General features: G+C 48.2%; 1 protein-coding gene across 1 annotated transcript in view; it reads left to right on the top strand.

Annotated features, from left to right (window-relative positions):
* Positions 1 to 25,984, top strand: part of LOC121278077 (calpain-2 catalytic subunit-like) — a 310,699-nt gene that overhangs the window by 17,536 nt on the left and 267,179 nt on the right. Inside the window, exon 2 of the mRNA XM_041188134.1 lies at positions 22,523 to 22,592. Coding sequence (XP_041044068.1) covers positions 22,523 to 22,592 — 70 coding nt within the window. The remainder of the gene's footprint in view (positions 1 to 22,522; positions 22,593 to 25,984) is intronic.

Below are 25,984 nucleotides of genomic sequence, written 5' to 3'. Positions count from 1 at the left end.
AACTCCAGTTCATCCTTCTCAGTCATTTTCACATTTCCACATTAAACAGGGACCCCCAGTTCCCCCGAGACACTCCGTCTCCAACAACAGGGACCCCCAGTTCCCCCGAGACACTCCGTCTCCAACAACAGGGACCCCCAGTTCCCCCGAGACACTCCGTCTCCAACAACAGGGACCCCCAGTTCCCCCGAACTGTCCACCTGAATCCCCCTGTCTGAAACATTCGGCTCCACCCTGTTAGACCTCCGTTCTAGTCTGACACAAACAACTGGAGAGTATCTTTCCAAATGAAAATACTCACCAGATCATTGTTCCACCTTCACAGAGGTCTGGGCGAATCCTGCTGACTACACCAATTGAGGAAGGTGTTCCCTCCAATCCTGAGCTAGGCCAGCTGAAGAGGAGAAACTACAATCTCCGACCACATAGCGCCAGAGAGACTCAGGCTTCCCTTCACCGGTTTTATTCAAGCATATGTAAGGGAGCTGCAATCATTCCTGAAAATGACCCAGCTCCCAGATTGATTACATTTCATTACTTTTGTACTTTTTCTTATCACGATACATTTGAATATATCCAATCGGTAAATGATACACTGGTCCCGTGCTAACTCTATCCTATTGAGTACATGAACATATGAATTTTGCTAACCAATTATTCTAAAGGGTGTATATATAATTATATTATCCAATCAGAATTAAAACACGTGTGTAAAGACCTTGGTTCTCACAGCTCAAGACTGTTTGTGTTTCACCAAAGCCCCGTCTTTGTCTATTGTTTGTTTTCCCATATCTAAGCTAAAACTATCTGCCCCTTCCCTGTGTGAGAGGGGAGAACACTTAGTCTGATTTCTGTCCTTTCTGGTGTCTCCAGTCTGACTCTCAAGGCTGTGCAATGTTCATCTGGTAATTGTCAACTCTTCATATGTTTAGCAGCCGAGTCTGCCTGGAGATTGTAACTGTTCTTCAGTCGGTTCTTAGTGCTCTCTTTTAGCATTTTTAATTTCCCCCTAACAAACCCTCACAACATTCAAGTATTTAGATGAACATTTGAAACACCATCATATACAGAGCCACAGACCAAGTGTGGGAAAATGGGATTAGAATAGACAGGGGCTTGATGGCTGGCATAGTCATGATGGACCGAAGGGCCTCTCTCACACACACACTCTGTCTCTCTCTCCCGAACACACACACACACTCACCCTCTCTCTCCCACGTGTACACACACTCTCTCCGCTCTCTCGCACACGCTCCCTCTCTCTCTCTCAAACACTCTCTGCCTCTGTCTGTCTCTCACACACACACTCGCCCTCTCTCTCCCGAACACACACACACACTCACCCTGTCTCTCCCACGTGTACACATACTCTCCCCGCTCTCTCGCACACGCTCCCTCTCTCTCTCTCAAACATTCTCTGCCTCTTTCTCTCTCTCACACACACACTCGCCCTCTCTCTCCCGAACACACACACACACTCACCCTGTCTCTCCCACGTGTACACATACTCTCCCCGCTCTCTCGCACACGCTCCCTCTCTCTCTCTCAAACATTCTCTGCCTCTTTCTCTCTCTCACACACACACTCGCCCTCTCTCTCCCGAACACACACACACACTCACCCTGTCTCTCCCACGTGTACACATACTCTCCCCGCTCTCTCGCACACACTCCCTCTCTCTCTCTCAAACATTCTCTCTCTCTCTCTCACATACTCTCTCTCTCTCTTTCTCTATCACACTCACACACACTCTGTCTCTCTCTCTCACACTCACACACACACTCTCTCTCTCACACTCACACATTCCCTCTCTCTCACACTCTCTCTCACATTTTCTCCCTCGCTCTCTCTCTCTCTCACATACTCTCTCTCTCTTTCTCTCACACTCACACACACTCTGTCTCTCTCTCTCACACACACTCTGTCTCTCTCTCGCACACACACTCTGTCTCTCTCTCTCTCACACACACTCTGTCTCTCTCTCTCACACACACTCTGTCTCTCTCTCTCTCTCACACTCACACACACTCTGTCTCTCCCTCTCTCACACACTCACACACACTCTGTCTCTCTCTCTCACACTCACACTCTGTCTCTCTCTCTCTCTCACACTCACACACACTCTGTCTCTCTCTCTCACACTCACACACACTCTGTCTCTCTCTCTCACACACTCACACACACTCTGTCTCTCTCTCTCACACACGCACTCTGTCTCTCTCTCTCTCTCTCACACTCACACACACTCTGTCTCTCTCTCTCACACTCACACACACTCTGTCTCTCTCTCTCACACACACTCTGTCTCTCTCTCTCTCTCTCACACTCACACACACTCTGTCTCTCTCTCTCACACTCACACACACTCTCTCTCTCTCTCTCTCACACTCACACACACTCTGTCTCTCTCTCTCACACTCACACACACTCTGTCTCTCTCTCACACTCACACACACTCTCTCTCTCTCTCACACTCACACACTCTCTCTCTCACACTCACACACACTCTCTCTCTCTCTCACACTCACACACACTCTGTCTCTCTCTCTCTCACACTCACACACACTCTGTGTGTCTCTCTCTCTCACACTCACACACACTCTCTCTCACACTCACACACACTCTGTCTCTCTCTCTCTCACACTCACACACACTCTGTCTCTCACACTCACACTCTCTCTCTTTCTCTCACACTCACACACACTCTGTCTCTCTCTCACACTCACACACACTGTCTCTCTCTCTCACACTCACACTCTGTCTCTCTCTCTCTCACACTCACACACACTCTGTCTCTCTCTCTCACACACACACACTCTGTCTCTCTCTCTCACACTCACACACACTCTGTCTCTCTCTCACACTCACACACACTCTCTCTCTCTCTCACACTCACACACTCTCTCTCTCACACTCACACACACTCTCTCTCTCTCTCACACTCACACACACTCTGTCTCTCTCTCTCTCACACTCACACACACTCTGTGTGTCTCTCTCTCTCACACTCACACACACTGTCTCTCTCTCTCACACTCACACTCTGTCTCTCTCTCTCTCACACTCACACAACTCTGTCTCTCTCTCTCACACTCACACACACTCTGTCTCTCTCTCTCTCTCACACTCACACACACTCTGTCTCTCTCTCTCTCACACTCACACGCACACTCCCTCTCTCTCCCCCACGTATCTTGGAACCACACCTTCTACATGCACCAGAGCCTCTCCCCCACCTCAGGGGCCCCACAGCCTCTCTCTCCCTATCTCTCCGCCTCCTGAAATTCTCTGCTCAGCCCTGCACTCAGTTGCAGTCGCCCAGAATTGCTGCTCCTTCAGCCTGTTTCTCTCTCCCAGTACTGCGGGAGAGGATTGGCCTGGTATTGGAACAGCCACCCCCTTGTGGAATCTTTCTCTGCACTCAGCAGCCTTCCCAGCATTTTAAACAATGGCTCCAGACACCACATTGAGGGGCTCTGCGGGCTGGACAAGCATCTTGTAGATGGTACACACCGCTACCGCTGTGTGTCAGTGCTGGAGGGAGTGAGTCTCTGAAGGCGGAGGGACATGTTAGTGGGATGGTGAAAAAGGCATATGGGACACTTGCTTTTATCAATCGAGGCATAGATTACAAAAGTAGGGAGGTCATGTTGGAGTTGTATTGAACCTTGGTGAGGCCACAGCTGGAGTACTGTGTGCAGTTCTGGTCACCACATTATAGGAAGGATGTGATTGCACTGGAGGGGGTGCAGAGGAGATTCACCAGGATGTTAGCTGGGATGAAACATTTAAGTTATGAAGAGAGGTTGGATAGACTTGGGTTGTTTTTGTTGGAGTAGAGAAGACTGAGGGATGACCTGATCGAGCTGTACAAGATTATGAGGGGCATGGACAGGGTGGAGAGGGAGCAGCTGTTCCCCTTAGTTGAAGGGTTATTCATGAGGGGGCATAAGTTCAAGGTGAGGGGCAGGAGGTTTAGGGGGGATGTGAGGAAAAGCTTTTTTACCCAGAGGGTGGTGAGGGTCTGGAATGCGCTGCCTGGGAGGGTGGTGGAGATGGGTTGCCTCACATCCTTTAAAAAGTACCTGGATGAGCACTTGGCACATGATAACATTCAAGGCTATGAGCCAAGTGCTGGTAAATGGGATTAGGTAGGTAGGTCAGGTGTTTCTCACGTGTCAGTGGAGACTCGATGGGCCGGAGGGCCTCTTCTGCACTGTGTGATTCTGTGAATGTTTGTGAATGTGGGACCACAGTGTTGTAGCCACAGTATTTATGTGGCTGGTCCAGTTCAGTTTCTGGTCAATGGTAACCCCCAGGATGTTGATAGTGGGAGATTCAGTGATGGTAATGCCATTGAATGTCAAGGGGCGGTGGTTAGATTCTCTCTTGTTGGAGATGATCATTGCCTGACACTTGTGTGGTGTAAATGTTACTTGCCACTTGTCAGCCCAAGCCTGGATATTGTCCAGGTCTTGCTGCATTTGGACATGGACTGCTTCAGTATCTGAGGAGTCGCGAATGGTGCTGAACATTGTGTAATCATCAGTGAACATCCCCACTTCTGACCTTATGATGGAAGGAAGGTCATTGATGAAGGGGCTGAAGATGGTTGCGTCTAGGACACTACCCTGAGGAGATCCTGCAGTGATGTCCTGGAGCTGAGATGACTGATCTCCAACAACCACAACCATCTTCCTTTGTGCTGGGTATGACTCCAACCAGCGGAGAGTTTTCCCCTGATTCCCATTGACTCTAGTTTTGCTGGGGCTCCTTGATGTCACAATCATTGGGAAAATGTTGGAGTCTATTATAAAGGATGTAATAGCAGAGCATTTAGAAATACATAATCTAATCAAGCAGAGTCAGCAAGGCTTCATGAAGGGGAAATCATGCCTGACAAATTTATTAGAATTCTTTGAGGAGGTAACAAGCAGGATAGATAAAGGGGAACCAGTAGATGTAATATATTTGGATTTCCAAAAGGCATTCGATAAGGTACCACACATAAGGCTACTTAATAAGATAAGAGCCCATGGTGTTGGGAGTAGTATATTAGCATGGATAGAGGACTGGCTAACTAATAGAGGACAGAGAGTTGGGATAAGGAGGGTATTTTCAGAATGGCAACCTGTAACTAGTGGAGCGCCACAGGGATCAGTGCTGGGGCCACAATTATTTACAATAAATATTAATGACTTGGATGAGGGAAATGAATGTACTATTACCAAGTTGGCGGATGACACAAAAATAGGTGGGAAGGCAAGTGGTGAGAGTGACACAAGGAGTCTATAGAGGGATGTAGACAGGTTACGTGAGTGGGAAAAAATGTGGCAGATGGAATATAATGTGGGAAAATGTGAGGTTCTGCACTTTGGCAGGAAGAATAGAGGAGCTGAATATTATTTACATGGAGAAAGACTGCAGAAAGCTGCAGCACAGAGGGATTTGGGGGTCCATGTGCATGAATCACAAAAAGTTAACATACAAGTTCAACAGGTAATAGGGAGGCAAATAGAATGTTGGCCTTTATTTCAAAGGGAATGGAGTATAAAAATAGTGAGGTATTGCTAAAACTATACAAGGCACTGGTTAGACCACAGCTAGAATACTGTGAACAGTTTGGGTCCCCTTATCTAAGGAAAGATATACTGACATTGGAGGCAGTCCAGAGAAGGTTCACTAGGTTGATCCCGGGGATGGAGGGATTTTCTGATGAGGAGAGGTTGAGTAGGTTGGGCCTGTGCTTATTGGAGTTTAGAAGAATGAGAGGTGACCTTATTGAAACATATAAGATTCTTAGGGGGCTTGACAGGGGAGAAGCTGAGAGGTTGTTTCCCCTTGTGGGAGAGTCTAGGACCAGAGGACATAATCTCAGAGTAAGGGGTCACCCATTTAAAACAGAGATGGGGAGGGATTTCTTCTCTCAGAGGGTAGGGAATCTGTGGAATTCTTTCCCACAGAGGGCTGTAGAGGCTGGGTCATTTAGTATATTCAAGGCTGAGATAGACAGATTTTTAATCAGTAAGGGAATCAAGGGTTATGGGGGAAAAGGCAGGAAAGTGGAGTTGAGGATTATCAGATCAGCCGTGATCTCATTGAATGGCTGAGCAGAATCGATGGGTGGAATGGTCTACTTCTGCTCTTTCATCTTATCGTCTTATGGTCACACTCGGTCAACTGCTGCCTTGATGTCAAGGGCAGTCACTCTCACCTCACCTCAGGAGTTCAGCTCTTTTGTCCATGTTTGAACCAAGGCTGTAATGAGGTCAGGAGCTGAGTGACCCTGGCAGAACCAAACTGGGCGTCAGTGAGCAGGTTATTGCTAAGCAAGTGCCACTTGATAGCACTGCTGATGACCCCTTCCATTACTTTACTGATGATGGAGAGTAGACTGATGGAGCAGTAATTGGCCGGGTTGGATTTGTCCTGCTTTTTGTGTACAGGGCATACCTGGGCAATTTTCCACATAGCTGGGTAGATACCAGTGTTGTAGCTGTACTGGAACAGCTTGGCTAGGGGCACAGCAAGTTCTGGAGCACAAGTCTTCAGTACTATTGCTATGGTCCTAGTGCTGGAAAATGGGATTAGAATAGTTAGGTATTTGTTTGACCGGTGCAGACTCGATGGGCCGAAGGGCCTTTTTCTGTACTGTAGACCTCTATGACTCGATGACTATGACTCTATTACCAGAATATTGTCAGGGCCCATAGCCTTTGCAGTATCCAGTGCCTTCAGCCATTTCTTGATATCACGTGGAGTGAATCGAATTGGCTGGAAACTGGCATCTATGATGCTGGGGACCTCCAGAGGAGGCTGAGATGGATCATTCACTCGGCACTTCTGGCTGAAAATTGTTGCAAATGCTTCAGCCTTATCTTTTGCACTGATGTGCTGGGCTCCTCCATCATTGAGGATGGGGATATTTGTGGAGCCTCCTCCTCCAGTGAGTTGTTTAATTATCCACCACCATTCACCACTGGATGTCCACATCCACAAACATTCACTCCCTCCACCACCGACGCACAGTAGCAGCAGTGTGTGTACCATCTACAAGATGCACTGCAGGAACTCACCAAGGCTCCTTAGACAGCACCTTCCAAACCCACGACCACTACCATCTAGAAGGACAAGGGCAGCAGACAGATGGGAACACCGCCACCTGGAAGTTCCCCTCCAAGTCACTCACCATCCTGACTTGGAAATATATCATTATTCCTTCACTGTCGCTGGGTCACAATCCTGGAACTCCTTCATGGCAGACTGGTACAGAAGGTAAACTCGTAAGGGATTAGAGGTGAGCTGGCAAGATGGATAAAGAATTGGCTTGGTCATAGAAGAAAGAGGGTAACAGTGGAAAGGTGCTTTTCTGAATGGAGAGCTGTGACTAGTGGTGTTCCTCAGGGATCAGTGCTGGGACATTTGCTGTTTGTAATATAGGTAAATGATTTGGAGGAAAATGTAACTGGGCTAATTAGTAAGTTTGCAGATGACACTAAGGTTGGAGGAGTTGCAGATAATGACGAGGATGGTCAAAGGATACAACGGGATATAGATTGGTTGGAGACTTGGACGGAGAAATGGCAGATGGAGTTTAATCCGGACAAATGCGAGGCAATGCGTTTTGGAAGGTCTAATACAGGCAGGAATTATACAGTAAATGGCAGAACCCTTAAATGCATCGATGGGCAGAGGGATCTGGGTGTACAGATCCACAGGTCACTGAAAGCGGCAACGCAGGTGGATAAGGTAGTCAGGAAGGCATTTGGCATGCTTGCCTTCACTGGCAGGGGTATTGAGTATAAAAGCTGGGAAGTCATGCTGCAGCTGTATAGAATCTTGGTTAGGCCATACTTGGAATATTGCGTGCAATTCTGGTCGCCACATTACCAGAAGGATATGGAGGCGTTGGAGAGCGTGCAGAGGAGGTTTACCAGGATGCTGCCTGGTCTGGAGGTTAGTAGCTAGGAGGAGAAGTTGGAGAAACTCAGATTGTTCTCACTAGAGTGACGGAGATTGAGGGACGACTTAATAAGAAGTTTACAAAATTAAGAGTGGCATGGACAGAGTAAATAGTCAGAAGCTTTTTCCCAGGGTAGAAGAGTCAATTACTAGGGGACATAGATTTAAGGTGAGAGGAGAAAACTATAGAGGAGATGTGCAGGGCAAGTTTTTCACACAGAGGGTAGTGAGTGTCTGGAATTCGCTGCCAGAGGAGGTGGTGGAAGCAGCTACGATAGTGGGGTTTAAGAGGCAGCTTGACAAATACATGAATAGGATGGGAATAGAGGGATATGGACCCCGGAAGCACAAAATGTTTTAGTTTAACAGGCAATATGATCGGCGCAGGCTTGGAGGGCCGAAGGGCCTGTTCCTGTGCTGTACTTTTCTTTGTTCTTTGTCCTTTGCCCCCTCCCTAACAGCACTGTGGGTGTACCTACACCACATGGACTGCAGCGGCTCAAGAAGGCAGCTCACCCCCACCTTCTCAAGGGCAACTAGGGATGGGCAATAAATACTGGGCCCAGCCAGCAAAGCCCACATCCTGTAAATGAGTAAATTTTTTAATAAAGGCTACCTATTAACTGAATTAACCGATTAACCATTAACTGAAGCATGACTCTGAATCTTTGTCCGATCTGCTCATATGTGAACACAACATTTATTCATCCACGGTGTCTACATCCTACTGAATTCCCAGACTATCCCAGCACTTCAACACATTCCATTCACCCATTTTCAATCTGTAGCTTGTACCGTGACTATGAATGCACTGTCACCCCTGCCCTGCTTTCACTGAGCAGCAGATTAAACTGGAAGTCAGCGCAGACACGCCCCTCCCTTAGAATCATCGGATCTTACAGAAAGAGACCACATCCAACTCCAAACCAGCTCCGCAAACACACCTCCTCCCTATACCGAGCCCTGCGGAACCTCACTCCCCCCGCCCCGACAGGAAAACATCCACTCCTGTGAAGTTTTGTCTCCAAGCCTTGAGCTAGTTACCTCCCTTTAATCCCCAGTCCTTCTCATTTCCACTAAGTCTGTCACATAATAGTTTATCAGATCTCTTTTGGAAGTCTACAGGACTTGCTGCCTCTAACACTCTCTATTCGTTGGTGTCAGAAAGGTTTAGTGCCCAAGATAAGAGCTCACTGTGTTGGGGGTGATATATTCACATGGATGGAGGATTGGTTCACTCACAGGAGACAGAGAGTCGGGATAAATGAATCATTTCAGCTTGGCCCAACTGTATCGAGTGGAGTGCCGCAGGGATCAGTGCTGGAGCCTCAATTATATCTGATTCATCTTAATGACTTGGAGGAAGGGACTGGGTATTGCAGCCAAGTTTACTGAAAATACAGAGATAAGGAAGGAAAGCAAGTTGTGAGGAAGACACGATTCTGAAAACGTACATCGATAGCTTAAGGGAGTGGGCAAAAAGTTGGCAGATGGGGATGTGGGAAAATGTGAGACTGTCCACTTTGGCAGAAAGAATAAAAACACAGATTGTTATTTAAAAGGAGAGAGGCTGCAGAATGTTGCAGTACAGAGGGACCTGGGTGTCCTGGTACATGAATCACGAGAAGTTAACATGTAGGTGCAGCAAGTGGTTAGGAAGGGACTTAAAGGAAGGTTGCCAGAGTCCTTTGTCCCAGCAGACAAATAGCCTCTGGCCTGGCCTGGCTCATGAAATGCAGATGGCCTTTGTACAGTTCTCTTTGATTTGGTCTCTGCAGCCCCCAGGGGGTCATTAGTGCCTCTTCAGAGACAACGAGGTGTAGGTTATGGTGAATCTGCCATGTTAGCTCCTTCCATCCAAGTGGCACAGACAGACAAAGCTTCAGCTATTTTAATAGGTCTTGTCCAGTTTTTAAAATTTTAGAAATTAGCCATGAGGATATCTATACATATTTTATAGAATGTATACATTGTGAGCTCTTAGCCCTCTGATGTTTTCTAAAACAATGTATGACAGCAGGCCACATATAGGTATGGTAAGTTAGATGACCAAAATCTTGGTCAAAATATGGGTTTTGAAGAGTGTCTCAAAGGAGGAAAGCGAGGTGGAGAGGGAATTCCGGAAATTGGGAACCAAGCAGCTGTTGTGTTAGGTACTCTCTGTCTCTCGGTGTGTCTGTACTCTCTGTCTCTCGGTGTGTCTGTACTCTCTGTCTCTCGGTGTGTTAGGTACTCTCTGTCTCTCGGTGTGTTAGGTACTCTCTGTCTCTCGGTGTGTTAGGTACTCTCTGTCTCTCGGTGTGTCTGTACTCTCTGTCTCTCGGTGTGTCTGTACTCTCTGTCTCTCGGTGTGTCTGTACTCTCTGTCTCTCGGTGTGTCTGTACTCTCTGTCTCTCGGAGTGTTAGGTACTCTCTGTCTCTCGGTGTGTTAGGTACTCTCTGTCTTTCAGTGTGTTTGTACTCTCTGTCTCTCGGTGTGTTTGTACTCTCTGTCTCTCGGTGTGTCTGTACTCTCTGTCTCTCGGAGTGTTAGGTACTCTCTGTCTCTCGGTGTGTTAGGTACTCTCTGTCTCTCGGTGTGTTAGGTACTCTCTGTCTTTCGGTGTGTTTGTACTCTCTGTCTCTCGGTGTGTTTGTACTCTCTGTCTCTCGGTGTGTCTGTACTCTCTGTCTCTCGGTGTGTTTGTACACTCTGTCTCTTGGTGTGTCTGTACTCTGTCTCTCGGTGTGTTAGGTACTGCCTGTCTCTCGGTGTGTCTGTACTCACTGTCTCTCAGTGTGTCTGTACTCTCTGTCTCTCGTTGTGTTTGTACTCTCTATCTCTCGGTGTGTTTGTACTCTCTGTCTCTCGGTGGGTCTGTACTCTCTGTCTCTCGGTGTGTCTGTACTCACTGTCTCTCAGTGTGTCTGTACTCTCTGTCTCTTGGTGTGTCTGTACTCTCTGTCTCTTGGTGTGTCTGTACTCTCTGTCTCTCGGTGTGTTTGTACTCTCTGTCTCTCGGTGTGTCTGTACTCTGTCTCTCGGTGTGTTAGGTACTCTCTGTCTCTCGGTGTGTTAGGTACTCTCTGTCTCTCGGTGTGTCTGTACTCTCTGTCTCTCGGTGTGTCTGTACTCTCTGCCTCTCAGTGTGTCTGTACTCTCCGTCTATCAGTGTGTTTGAATTCTGTCTCTCTCTGTTGTGTCTACACTCTGTCTCTCGGTGTGTCTGTACTCTCTGTCTCTCGGTGTGTCTGTACTCTCTGTCTCTCAGTGTGTTAGGTACTCTCTGTCTCTCAGTGTGTTAGGTACTCTCTGTCTCTCAGTGTGTCTGTACTCTCTGTCTCTTGGTGTGTTTGTACTCTCTGTCTCTCGGTGTGTCTGTGTACTCTGTCTCTCGGTGTATCTGTACACTCTGTCTATCAGTGTGTTTGTACTCTCTGTCACTTGGTGTGTCTGTACTCTCTGTCTCTCGGTGTGTTTGTACTCTCTGTCTCTCCCTGTTGTGTCTGTACACTCTCTCTCGATGTGTTAGGTACTCTCTGTCTCTCGGTGTGTCTGTACTCTCTGTCTCTCAGTGTGTTTGTACTCTCTGTCTCTCCCTGTTGTGTCTGTACACTCTCACTCAATGTGTTAGGTACTCTCTGTCTCTCGGTGTGTCTGTACTCTCTGTCTCTTGGTGTGTTTGTACTCTCCGTCTCTCGGTGTGTTAGGTACTCTCTGTCTCTTGGTGTGTTTGTACTCTGTCTCTTGGTGGGTCTGTACTCTCTGTCTCTTAGTATGTCTGTACACTCTGCCTATCAGCGTGTTTGTACTCTCTGTCTCTCGGTGGGTCTGTACTCTCTGTCTCTCCCTGTTGTGTTTGTACTCTGTCTCTCGGTGTGTCTGTACTCTGTCTCTCGGTGTATCTGCACTCTCTGTCTCTCGGTGTGTTTGTACTCTCTGTCTCTCGGTGTGTCTGTACTCTCTGTCTCTCGGTGTGTTTGTACTCTCTGTCTCTCGGTGTGTTTGTACTCTCTGTCTCTCGGTGTGTTAGGTACTCTCTGTCTCTCGGTGTGTTTGTACTCTCTGTCTCTCGGTGTGTTAGGTACTCTCTGTCTCTCAGTGTGTCTGTACTCTCTGTCTCTCGGTGTGTTTGTACTCTCTGTCTCTCGGTGTGTTTGTACTCTCTGTCTCTCGGTGTGTTTGTACTCTCTGTCTCTCGGTATGTTAGGTACTCTCTGTCTCTCGGGGTGTTTGTACTCTCTGTCTCTCGGTGTGTTTGTACTCTCTGTCTCTCGGTGTGTTTGTACTCTCTGTCTCTCGGTGTTTTAGGTACTCTCTGTCTCTCGGTGTGTTTGTACTCTCTGTCTCTCGGTGTGTTAGGTACACTCTGTCTCTCAGTGCATTTGTACTCTCTGTCTCTCGGTGTGTTAGGTACTCTCTGCCTCTCGGTGTGTTTGTACTCTCTGTCTCTCCCTCTTGTGTCTGTACACTCTTTCTCGATGTGTTAGGTACTCTCTGTCTCTCGGTGTGTTTGTACTCTCTGTCTCTCGGTGTGTCTGTACTCTCTGTCTCTCGGTGTGTTAGGTACTCTCGGTGTGTTTGTACTCTCTGTCTCACGGTGTATCTGTACTCTCTGCCTCTCAGTGTCTCTGTACTCCCTGTCTATCAGTGTGTTTGTACTCTCTGTCTCTCGGTGTGTCTGTACTCTCTGTCACTCGGTGTGTTTGTACTCTCTGTCTCTCCCTCTTGTGTCAGTACGCTCTTTCTCGATGTGTTAGGTACTCTCTGTCTCTCGGTGTGTCTGTACTCTCTGTCTCTCAGTGTGTTTGTACTCTCTGTCTCTTGGTGTGTTTGTACTCTCTGTCTCTCGGTGTATCTGTACTCTCTGTCTCTCAGTGCGTTTGTACTCTCTGTCTCTCGGTGTGTTAGGTACTCTCTGTCTCTCGGTGTGTTTGTACTCTCTGTCTCTCGGTGTGTCTGTACTCTCTGTCTATCAGTGTGTTTGTACTCTGTCTCTCGGTGTGTTAGGTACTCTCTGTCTCTCTGTGTGTTAGGTACTCTCTCTCTCTCGGTGTGTTTGTACTCTCTGTCTCTCGGTGTGTCTGTACTCTCTGTCTCTTGGTGTGTTTGTACTCTCTGTCTCTCGGTGTGTTAGGTACTCTGTGTCTCTCGGTGTGTTTGTACTCTCTGTCTCTCGGTGTGTCTGTACTCTCTGTCTCTCGGTGTGTCTGTACTTTCTGTCTCTCGGTGTGTTTGTACTCTCTGTCTCTCGGTGTGTCTGTACTCTCTATCTCTCGGTGTGTCTGTACTCTCTGTCTCTTGGTGTTTCCGTTCTCACTGTCTCTCAGTGTGTCTGTACTCTCTGTCTCTCGGTGTATTAGGTACCCTCTGTCTCTCAGAGTGTCTGTACTCTCTGTGTCTCGGTGTGTCTGTACTCTCTGTCTATCGGTGTATCAGGTACTCTCTGTCTCTCGGTGCATCAGGTACTCTCTGTCTCTCGGTGTATTAGGTACTCTCTGTCTCTCGGTGTATTAGGTACTCTCTGTCTCTCGGTGTGTCTGTACTCTGTCTCTCGGTGTGTCTGTACTCTCTGTCTCTTGGTGTATCAGGTGCTCTCTGTCTCTCAGTGTGTCTGTACTCTCTGTCTCTCGGTGTGTCTGTACTCTCTGTCTCTCCGTGTATTAGGTACTCTCTGTCTCCCGGTGTATCAGGTACTCTCTGTCTCTCGGTGTATTAGGTACTCTCTGTCTCTCGGTGTATTAGGTACTCTCTGTCTCTCGGTGTGTCTGTACTCTCTGTCTCTCGGTGTGTCTGTACTCTGTCTCTCGGTGTGTCTGTACTCTCTGTCTCTCGGTGTGTCTGTACTCTCTGTCTCTCCGTGTATTAGGTACTCTCTGTCTCCCGGTGTATCAGGTACTCTCTGTCTCTCGGTGTATCAGGTACTCTCTGTCTCTCGGTGTATCAGGTACTCTCTGTCTCTCGGTGTATTAGTTACTCTCTGTCTCTCGGTGTGTCTGTACTCTGTCTCTCGGTATGTCTGTACTCTCTGTCTCTCGGTGTGTCTGTACTCTCTGTCTCTCCGTGTATTAGGTACTCTCTGTCTCCCGGTGTATCAGGTACTCTCTGTCTCTCGGTGTATCAGGTACTCTCTGTCTCTCGGTGTATCAGGTACTCTCTGTCTCTCGGTGTATTAGTTACTCTCTGTCTCTCGGTGTATTAGGTACTCTCTGTGTCTCGGTGTATTAGGTACTCTCTGTCTCTCGGTGTATCAGGTACTCTCTGTCTCTTGGTGTATCAGGTACTCTCTGTCTCTCGGTGTATCAGGTACTCTCTGTCTCTCGGTGTATTAGTTACTCTCTGTCTCTCGGTGTATTAAGTACTCTCTGTGTCTCGGTGTGTTAGGTACTCCCTGTCTCTCGGTGTATTAGGTACTCTCTATCAGGTACTCTCTGTCTCTCGGTGTATTAGTTACTCTCTGTCTCTCGGTGTATTAAGTACTCTCTGTGTCTCGGTGTGTTAGGTACTCCCTGTCTCTCAGTGTATTAGGTACTCTCTGTGTCTCGGTGTATTAGGTACTGTCTGTGTCTCGATGTAATAGGTAATGTCTATGTCTTGGTGTATTATGTACTGTCTGTGTCTCGGTGTATTGGGTACTCTCTGACCCTCCCTGTCACAGTGTGATTAATATTATTGGTATCACTATTCTGCATTATTACCATTTCTTGTCTCCTTAACTGTCCAAATCTCCCCTCCGATGAATCCACATTCCCACTTCTATCTGTTAAAGACTTACCTCACTTGCTCATCTGAACCCTGGTCCCTACACAGTTCAGACCGTCTCAGTGGTCCAGCTCCCACCTTCGCCAGTCCTGCTGCTCCTGCTCCATGAACCGAAACCCATTTCTCCCACACCAAACTTTAAGGCAAACATAGAATTCTCTCAACTTATTGACACTCCACCAGTTTGCTCCTGGTTCAGGTAGTAATCCAGAGGTTATGTGGTTCTGCCTTTTAGTTTAGCCTGTGGAAGTTTATGATCCTGAAACAGACTATGTCACCTTGTCCTGTCTCCGTTGTTCATATCCCCGTGGATCACAATGACTGGATCCTTCCCCTGCCAGTGTAAACACCCACCATCCCTTAACCCTGGCATCAGGCAGGCAACATGGCCTTCGAGATTCAGCCTTCAGATTACAGCATTTGTTCCTTTATACCGACCCCAACGGTGCCGCAAAGCCCTGGTCCGGCCTCAGTGCCGTGTTGAGGCCTCAGTGCCGTGTTCAGGTCACAGTCCCGTGTTCAGGCCTCAGTGCCGTGTTCAGGCCTCAGTCCCGTGTTCAGGCCTCAGTGCCGTGTTCAGGCCTCAGTCCCGTGTTCAGGCCTCAGTCCCGTGTTCAGGCCTCAGTCCCGTGTTCAGGCCTCAGTGCCGTGTTCAGGCCTCAGTCCCGTGTTCAGGCCTCAGTCCCATGTTCAGTCCTCAGTCCCGTGTTCAGGCCTCAGTCCCGTGTTCAGGCCTCAGTCCCGTGTTCAGGCCTCAGTCCCGTGTTCAGGCCTCAGTGCCGTGTTCAGGCCTCAGTCCCGTGTTCAGGCCTCAGTCCCGTGTTCAGGCCTCAGTCCCGTGTTCAGGCCTCAGTGCCGTGTTCAGGCCTCAGTCCCGTGTTCAGGCCTCAGTGCCGTGTTCAGGCCTCAGTCCCGTGTTCAGGTCACAGTCCCGTGTTCAGGTCACAGTCCCGTGTTGAGGCCTCAGTGCCGTGTTGAGGCCTCAGTGCCGTGTTCAGGCCTCAGTGCCGTGTTGAGGCCTCAGTGCCGTGTTCAGGCCTCAGTGCCGTGTTGAGGCCTCAGTGCCGTGTTGAGGCCTCAGTGCCGTGTTCAGCCCTCAGTCCCGTGTTCAGGCCTCAGTGCCGTGTTGAGGCCTCAGTGCTGTGTTCAGGCCTCAGTGCCGTGTTCAGGTCACAGTCCCGTGTTCAGGTCACAGTCCCGTGTTCAGGTCACAGTCCCGTGTTGAGGCCTCAGTGCCGTGTTCAGGCCTCAGTGCCGTGTTGAGGCCTCAGTGCCGTGTTGAGGCCTCAGTGCCGTGTTCAGGCCTCAGTCCCGTGTTCAGGCCTCAGTCCCATGTTCAGGCCTCAGTCCCGTGTTCAGGTCACAGTCCCGTGTTGAGGCCTCAGTGCCGTGTTGAGGCCTCAGTGCCGTGTTGAGGCCTCAGTGCCGTGTTGAGGCCTCAGTGCCGTGTTGAGGCCTCAGTCCCGTGTTCAGGCCTCAGTCCCGTGTTCAGGCCTCAGTCCCGTGTTCAGGTCACAGTCCCGTGTTGAGGCCTCAGTGCCGTGTTGAGGCCTCAGTGCCGTGTTGAGGCCTCAGTGCCGTGTTCAGGCCTCAGTGCCGTGTTGAGGCCTCAGTGCCGTGTTAAGGCCTCAGTGCCGTGTTCAGGCCTCAGTGCCGTGTTGAGGCCTCAGTCCCGTGTTCAGGCCTCAGTGCCGTGTTCAGGCCTCAGTGCCGTGTTGAGGCCTCAGTGCCGTGTTGAGGCCTCAGTGCCGTGTTGAGGCCTCAGTCCCGTGTTCAGGCCTCAGTCCCGTGTTCAGGCCTCAGTGCCGTGTTGAGGCCTCAGTGCCGTGTTGAGGCCTCAGTGCCGTGTTCAGGCCTCAGTCCCGTGTTCAGGCCTCAGTGCCGTGTTGAGGCCTCAGTGCCGTGTTGAGGCCTCAGTGCCGTGTTGAGGCCTCAGTGCCGTGTTGAGGCCTCAGTGCCGTGTTTAGGCCTCAGTGCCGTGTTGAGGCCTCAGTGCCGTGTTCAGGCCTCAGTGCCGTGTTGAGGCCTCAGTCCCGTGTTCAGGCCTCAGTGCCGTGTTCAGGCCTCAGTGCCGTGTTGAGGCCTCAGTGCCGTGTTGAGGCCTCAGTCCCGTGTTCAGGCCTCAGTGCCGTGTTTAGGCCTCAGTCCCGTGTTCAGGCCTCAGTGCCGTGTTCAGGCCTCAGTGCCGTGTTCAGGCCTCAGTCCCGTGTTCAGGTCTCAGTTCCCTGGTCAGTTTGTTCTTCCCCCCCACCCCCCCGCAGTCCCTGATCTTGTCCACACTTATTGCAAGAGCCTCGAATCTGCTGGACAATTGTAAAGTGGCGGATTGTGCATTGCGATCGATTGGATCCCCGTTCCTGCTTCAATCAGTCACGGACCTCACTCCAAATGGGAAGAGCCTGTCCTAGGGGGTGTGACTGCCTCCTGGAACCCCCCCTCCCTGATGTGTCGCAGTGTTTGAATCTCAGGCTCCAGCTCAGCTCCGAGTGGATGTTTGTGGGGCCTCAGCCTTTCACAGTTTATATAAATGGGTCTTTTTCTGGTTGGCAGGATGTGGCGAGTGGTGAGCCACAGGGATCAGTGCTGGGGCATCAGCCTTTCACAGTTTATATAACTGACTTGGATGAAGGGACCGAAGGAATGGTGGCTAAATTTACTGACCACACAAAGATAGGTGGGAAAGTAAATTGTAAAGAGGACATTAGGAGGCTACAAAGTGACATCGATAGGTTAAGTGAGTGGGCGAAGGTCGGGCAAATGGAGTGTAATGTGGGCAAATGTGAAATTGTTCATTTTGGCAGAAGAATAAAAAAGAGGCTTATTATCTAAATGCTGAGAGATTGCAGAGCTCTGAGATTCAGAGGGATCTGGGTGTCCTAGTGCATGAATCACAAAAGGTTAGTTTGCAGGTATAGGAGGTAATTAGGAAAGCTAATAGAATGTTATATAATGTGAGGGGAATTGATGACAAAAGTAGGGAGATTATGCTTCAGTTACACAGGGCATTGGTGAGACCACATCTGGAGTACTGTGTACAGCACTGGTCTCCTTATTTAAGGAAAGATGTAAATGCATTAGAAGCAGTTCAGAGAAGGTTTACCAGACTAATACCTGGAATGGGTGGGTTGTTTTATGAGGATAGGCTGGACAGGTTAGGCTTGTATCCACTGGAGTTTAGAAGAGTAAGAGGTGACTTAGCTGAAACCTTTAAGATCCTGAGGGGTCTTGACAGGGTGGATTGACAGGAGAGGACGTTTCCTCTTGTGGGAGAATCTAGAACTAGGGGGTCACTGTTTAAAAATAACCGGGTCGCCCATTTAAGACAGAGATGAGGAGAAATGTTTTCTCTCAGAGGGTTGTGAGTGTTTGGAACTCTCTTCCTCAAAGGGAGGTGGGAGCAGAGTCTTTGAATATGTTTAAGGCAGAGCTGGAGAGATTCTGAATGGCCGGTGTGGGTCAGAGTGTGAACAGCACAGGGTTGTTTCCCCATTCGATCCGGGGTAGAGCTGGGAGCTGCCTCCTTGCTCTGCTTGTTTTGAAAGTCCCTGTGTTGTCGGTCTGCTCTGTATTTGGACAGAGAACTGAACAAGTTCACTGTTAGCATTTCCATCATACCTTTTCCTATTTCAACCTGTTCCAAACAAGTAGAAGCATAGAGACATTAAGACACAGAAAGAGGCCATTCCATCCATCGAGTCTATGCTGGCTCCTCCTTTAGCAGTCCCATATCCCCGCTCTACTCCTGTAGCTCTGCAACTTTATGTCCCTCAATTCCCCACCCAATTTCCTTTTGAAATCATTGCTGGTCTCTGTTTCTATCAGCCTCGTGGGCTGTGAGTTCCAGTTATTATCACTCACTGTGTCAGAACAGATCTTCCCCACATTCCCCCTCCATTTCCTGTCCAAAACCTTCAATCTGTGTCCCCCAGTCCTTGTACCATCAGCCAATGGGAACAGCTTTTCTCTGTCTCCCTTATCTAAACCTGCCATCATCTCTATCAAATCTCCCTCAGTCTCCTTCTCTCCACGGAGAAGTCCCTGCTTCTCCAACCTAAGCTTGGAGTTAATTCCCCTGTCCCTGGAACCATTCAGGTAAATCTCCTCCGCACCCTCTCAAGGACCCCCACATCTTTCCTAAAGTGCGGTGACCAGAACCGGACGCAATGCTCTAGTTGGAGCCTAACCAGAGCTTTACAAAGCTTCAGCTTTTGAGCTCAATGCCTCTATTAATAAAGGCCAAGATCCCCAATACTCTGCGAATCTCTCTCTCACCTCAAAGATCAACGTGCAGGAAGCGCCAGGCCCCTCTCCCTGTAAACTCTGTAGAATTACACCATTCAGTCCAAATTAATTCTCCCCATCCCTTCTGTTAAAATGCACAACCTCACACTTTTAGGAACATGGGAACAGGAGAAGGCCATTCAGCCCATCGAGCCTGCTTCACCATTCAATACGATCATGTCTGATCGAACACGTCAATGCCTTTTACCCACACTCTCCCCATAACCCTTTACGTTATTGTTAATCAGAAATCTATCAATCTCTGCCTTAAACACACTCAGTGACTGAGCTCCCACGGCCCCCTGGGGTAGAGAATTCCAAAGATTCACAACCCTCTGAGTAAAGAAACTTCCCCCCATCTCGGTCCTAAGCCGCTTCCCCCTTATTTTGAAATTGTGTCCCTTGGTTCTAGACTCCTCGACCAGGGGAAACATCTCACCTGAATCTACCCTGTCTATCCCTTCAAGTATTTTGTAGGTTTCAATGAGATCACCTCTCATTCTTAAAAACCCGAGAGAATACAGGCCCAGTTTCCCCAATCTCTCTTCATAAAACAGTCCTGACATCCCCGGAGCATGGTGAAAGTCTGGTGACCCTTCGTTGCACTCCCTGCATGGAAATAGCATCCTTTCTGAGGTAAGGGGACCAAAACTGCACACAGTACTCCAGGTGCAGCCTAACCAAGCTTCTGTACAGTTGAAGCAAGACTTCTCTACTCCTGTACTCAAATCCTCTTGTGATAGAGGCTAACATCTCATTCGCTTCCTAATTCCCTGCTGCATTTGCATGTTACCTTTCAGTGACTTATGGACAAGGACATCCAGGTCCCTTTGTACATCTACACTTTCTAACCTCTTACCATTCAGGAAATACTCTGCACACCTGTTCCTTCCACCAAAGTGGATAACCTCACATTTTTCCACATTATATTCCATCTGCCATGTTCTTGCCCACTCACTGAGTCTGTCCAGATCCTCCTGTAGTCGCTTTGCATCTTCCTCACAACACACATTCCTGTCTAGCTTTGTATCATCCGTGACCTTGGCAATATTACATTTGGTCCCCACATCCGAATCATTGGTATAGATTGTGAACAGCTGGGGCTCAAGTGCTGATCCTTGTGGTACCCCACCAGTCACAGTCTGCCAACGTGAGAATGACCTGTTTATTCCTGTTCTCTGTTTACTGCCTGTTAGCCACTCCTTAATCCATGCCAGTATATTGTCTCCTATCCCATGTGCTTTTATTTTGCTAATCAACCTCCTGTGGGGAACTTTATCAAAAGCCTTCTGAAAATCCAAGCATACTACATCGATCGACTCTTCTTTATCAATTTTGTTAGTAACATCTTCAAAAAACTCCAACAGGTTCATCAAACATGATTTCCCATTCGCAAATCCATGCTGACTCTGCCCAATGATTAACCAAGTGTCCATTTATCACATCCTTTAGAATAGATCCTAGCACTGTCCCTACTGCTGATGTAAGGCTAACAGGTCTGTAGTTGTCTGTTTTCTCTCTCCCTCCGTTCTTAAATAGTGGGGTGACATTTCCTATCTTCCAATCTTCAGGAATCATTCCAGAATCTATAGGATTTTGGAAGATGATCACTAATACATCCACTGCCTCTATAGCAACCTCGTTCAACACTCTGGGATGCAAAATATCAGCTCCTGGGGATTTACCTACTTTCAATCCCATTAATTTCTCCAGTGCAATCTTCTTACTAATTTCCTTCAACTCCTCATTCTCCCTAGTCCCTTGGATCCCTAAATCTGGGAGATTTCCTATATTTTCCCTAGTGAAGACAGACACAAAATAATCATTTAGCCTCTCTGCCATTTCTCTATTCTCCATTAGAGATTCTCCTGACTCTGTCTGTAATGGACCCACACTTGTCTTAGACCAAACGCTTCCTTTTTACCTCTCTAGAGAAGCTTTTACAGTCCATTTTGATGTTTTTTGCTAGTTTATATTCTATTCTCTCTTTCTTTACAGTTTCCCGGTCTTCCTTTGCTGTTTCTACAAACCTCCCAATCCTCAGGTTTACTACGACTTCTGGCAACTTTATAAAGCTTTTCTTTAAACCTTCTACAATCCTTAACTTCCTTTGTCAGCCAATGTTGACTGACTATTTTGGGGTTTTCGTACCTTGAAGGAATATATAGATGCTGTAAACTATGTAATAGTTCTTCGAAGACTATCCAATGCCTGTGTATGGTCATACCTTTGAATATATTTTCCCAATCCACCTCAGCCAGTTTGTCCCTCATACCTTTATAATTCCCTTTATTCAACTTTAACACCCTTGCTTCAGTGAACTGCCTCACTTTCAAGCATCATGTAAAATTCTATCATATTGTGATCACTCATCCCCAAAGATTCTTTTACAAGATTATTAATTAGCCCTTTCTCATTACAAAATACTAGATCTGAAATAGCCTGTTCTCAACATTCTGCTGTAGAAAACCATCCCTATCACACTCCAGAAACCCGTCTTCCACAGCGAGAGGTTTACCCAGTCTATATGCAGATTGAAGTCACCCGGGATTACTGTATTGTCCATGTTACAAGCTTCTCTCATCTCCTGATTAATACCATTGCCCACATTACCACTACCGTTTGGTGACAGATAAACATCTCCGACCAGTGTCTGCTGCCCTTTGCTGTTTCTTAGCTCCACCCAAACAGATTCCACACATAATGTTCTTCCGATCTGAGATCCTCCCTGACTAACGCACTGATCCCATCCCTTATTATCAGTGCAACCCCACCTCCTTTCCCTATTGTCTATCCTTCCTAAACCTCGAATATCCTTGAATATTCAGTTCCCAGTCTTGGTCACCTTGCAGCCAAGTTTCTGTAATGACAATTATATCGTATCCTTTTACCTCTATTTGTGCCTTTAGATTATCTAGCTTACTGTGAATGCTCCACACATTCAGGTAGAGTTTCACTTTGACTTGATTTAACTTAATTCCCTATTGCCAGTGTTCCTTACTGAAACCCAAGAAGCTACTTCTTTGTAAATGATAGATTTTTCTAGTTTTAAGCTATTTAAACACACTCCCTAACAGCAGCTTCTCACCAAACAATGAACTTGCAGGTTTCCTGCGATGTCACTCCTGAACAGAGGTATCTCTCTGTTCCATCATCAAAAAATTCAATTCGATTAGTAAAGCACAGTTTGTCTTTTACAGATCCACCTTTTCTCTCCTTCATTAACTCAAACCTCTCCAAGTGCCGGTTCACTTTTTTCCCGATTATTGTTTCTAAAACCTTCACCGTCGCTGATGTTAAACTGACCAGTCTGTAGTTACTCGGGCTGCCCAACAACACTTTCTTGAACAAAGGGTGTCACATTTTCCACTCTCTGACCTTGTGGCATCTCCTCTGTGGCTCGGGTATGATATGTGTATTAACACTGGTGGGGGTTACTGCCTCACTATTGTTTTGAGCTGTTAGTTTGAGCTGGATAAGGAGTGTGTCTGGTTGTAAACTCTCTGTAACCCTCTCAACCTCCATCTTCCTTCCAGGAAATACACTCAAATCCACAGTTTTTCATTGAAGGAGCCACGCGCACTGACATCTGCCAGGGAGCCCTGGGTAAGTACTGGGGTCTTCACTCTGCCCTTGTAGTTATTTTATTCATTCATGGGATGTGGACATCGCTGGCTGGGCCAGCATTTATTGCCCATCCCTAATTGCCCTTGAGAAGGTGGGGGTGAGCTGCCTTCTTGAACCGCTGCAGTCCATGTGGTGTAGGTACACCCACAGTGCTGTTAGGGAGGGAGTTCCAGGATTTTGACCCAGTGACAGTGAAGGAATAATGATATATTTCCAAGTCAGGATGGTGAGTGACTTGGAGGGGAACTTCCAGGTGCTGGTGTTCCCATCTATCTGCTGCCCTTGTCCTTCTAGATGGTAGTGGTCGTGGGTTTGGAAGGTGCTGTCTAAGGAGCCTTGGTGAGTGTATGTCACTGGGCTGATCCTCTGGTGAAGGCATTGTGTTCCTATTGAACGGGCTAGAGGGTCACATTATCAGGGTGGGGGGTGTTCAGGGAAAAGGGGTCAGGCTGTTGGGGAGAAGGGGATGGGGCAGAGAGACCACAGCGTTGAAGTGGTGGGGTTGTGGGGCCAGAGCAGTGGGTTTGTGGGGTTGGAGGGGCAAGGTTGGAGTGCTGGGGTCACCTTGTCGCCTTCCTCCTGGAGCAAACGGCCTTGACCCCAGGATGCACATATTCAGGCTGCGTGCACGTTTTATTTGGCCTGTGTTGGGGGTCCGAGTGCTGGATTTCGGGACGATGTCTGTGGTGCGAAGCTGCATGTGGTGGCTGTGTATAAGGGTCAGTGTAGGTGTTTAGCAGCTGGGTTAGGTGTAGTTGCAGTGTTTAGGGACTGCGCTTAGGGACTGTGTGCTGCGTTTAGGGACTGTGTGAAGAGATCGTTGCTGTGGGGACTGTGTTTCAGTTCTCCATTTTGGGACTGTGTTAGGAATTGTGTCTAGGGGCCACTTAGGTTTGTGCATACTGCATTTTACCAGCCACCTCGATGTGGTGGAGAGGCTTGTGTGCTCCAATCCCTCGAGTGATGACATCAGGAACTCCTTGGCAGCAAGCTCAGGGAGTTGTGCCAGACAAAGTGTGGTCCAAAAAGCCCTCGATGGTAGAACAGGCAAAGGAAGACTGAGTGTCTCCCTGGCTGTACAGGCAGAAGGTGGCTGCAGCAGCAAGATGGTCCTTGTCATTGTGGTTCAACCGTCACTGAAATCTGATCACCAACCTGTTAAGATCATGTGGACAATGACAGTGTCCCAAGGTGCCCATGTTGTAAAGTCACACACAGGCTTCTACCAGGAGGCACTCAACAAGCCTTTTGGCGATGGAGAATTGGCAATGGGGACAGAGCTGTGACCTGGGAGTCTCAAGTTGAGAATCTGCACACAGACAACAGATGCATGAAGGTTGTTGGACACCTGCATTGGGACAGGGTCACCTTTGGATAGCAGCAACTGTGACTGAGCTGTCCTTTTCAGGAAACCCGCTGCTCACCTCAAATGGGGAAGGATCTAGAAAAGGTGCTCTCAAAATAGGCTGTCCCACTTCCTCCTGGCTGGGGAACCACATACTGAGGGATCACCATCTTCATCGTCAAAGAAATAAAACTTTAACCTATACAGTTTGGAATGTTGGGATTTGAACCCACGTCCCCCAGAGCACGAGACTGGGCCTATTGGTTAGGGGTCCAGTGACATGTCCACTACGTAACCATCTCTCCCTGCGCCCAGACCATTGGGTCCGAGCATGGTCATCACCAGGATCAATGGAAACAATGCTGAAACATGGGATCTCCTAGAACAAAAACAAACAGCCCTCAGTGCCTGGCAGAGCAACCCAAGGCCAGAAGTCAAGCAGGCAGCATTCCAACAGTTCAAGGCTGTGACCCAAAGACAAAGGACGAAAGGTGGGTATAGAAAGCCTGAGAGATCTAACAGTGTGCTGACCGCCACGACAGGCCAAGCTTTTTGAAGCCATCAAGACCAACAATAGACCAAGGTCAAATTGACAAAATCCCGTTTGCTTACAGAATGGTGTTTCCCTTCTAAAAGGTGACCACACCGCCTGGTAACACTGGAAAGAACATTTTGAACAACTCCTCAACTGTGAATCTATAATAACAACTGATGCTCTCCAGGCTTTCCCCCAGTAGCCTGTTGTAGAATCCATGGTGAACAACCAGCCAGCAATCAAACCCATGAAAAACAACAAAGCCTGTGGCCTCCATGGTATTCCAGTGGAGGTTTCCCAGCTGCTGGGTTGTTCGCTCACTCACACCGAGAGCCCACACTGTCCTCCTACTGATTTGGGAAGAAATGATATGACTGCAGCTATCCTGAATGGAAGAGCCCCCTTCAAAATCCAGCCCAGGGTCAAACAAGGCTGTGTGTCAGCCCCCAATACTATTTACAACCTACCAGGCAATTCACCCCAAAGATCAACTGTCCACTGGTGTGAGTATTAAATACTGCCGGTGTGAATATTAAATACTGTCGGTGTGAGTATTAAATACTGTTGGTGTGAGTATTAAATACTGTTGGTGTGCATATTAAATACTGTTGGTGTGCATATTAAATACTGCCGGTGTGAGTATTAAATACTGCCGACGTGAGTATTAAATACTGCCGGTGTGAGTATTAAATACTGTTGGTGTGAGTATTAAATACTGCCGGTGTGAGTATTAAATACTGCCGGCGTGAGTATTAAATACTGTCGGTGTGAGTATTAAATACTGCCGGCGTGAGTATTAAATACTGTTGGTGTGAGTATTAAATACTGTCGGCGTGAGTATTAAATACTGCCGGTGTGAGTATTAAATACTGTCGGTGTGAGTATTAAATACTGCCGAGATGGAAAACTCTTTAATCTCAGTTGCCTCCGTACCAGAACTGAACTGACTACCATGGACAGACATGATCTCGAGTCAGTGGCTGGCCACAGCATTGTCGTCCACTCTACCCCAGGCTTGCAAGCCAGGCCTGATCTCTCCAATTCTGCAGGCAAGAGACTGGGCTTTTCCTCGAATATGACCTGTCAACCCACACCTGCTCAGCCAAATACTCCAGCCCCTGTTTGTGTTGAAGGAGAGACTCTGGACTATGTTGGTCCAACACCAGCTCAGCCTTCTCCAGCTGACAGCAGTGAGTATTTGACAGCAATGGGACTGCTACCTGAAGGAGAAGATGTACAAGCTCAGGGGGATAAGGCAGGCGAGTGGGACCAGCTAGAATGCTCTTTCAGAGAGCCAGTGCAGACATGCTGGGCTGTGGTTCTGTGATTTTGTGAAGGACCTCTACAAGTCAGTAAGCATGTGAGTGTGCCGAGCAGTTGCTTTTACCAGACCCCTGTACCGCATACAACATACAACACCAGTGCAATTCTATCAATTATTCCCTCACCATATACTCTGCATTCAATGCAGGACCATCAAACAAGCACTAG

The sequence above is a fragment of the Carcharodon carcharias genome, chromosome 5, assembly GCF_017639515.1.
Source record: "Carcharodon carcharias isolate sCarCar2 chromosome 5, sCarCar2.pri, whole genome shotgun sequence".
In the NCBI taxonomy this organism is placed as follows: domain Eukaryota; kingdom Metazoa; phylum Chordata; class Chondrichthyes; order Lamniformes; family Lamnidae; genus Carcharodon; species Carcharodon carcharias.
The sequence above is the reverse complement of the archived record's forward strand: the minus strand, read 5'-3'. Positions and strand labels throughout refer to the sequence as shown.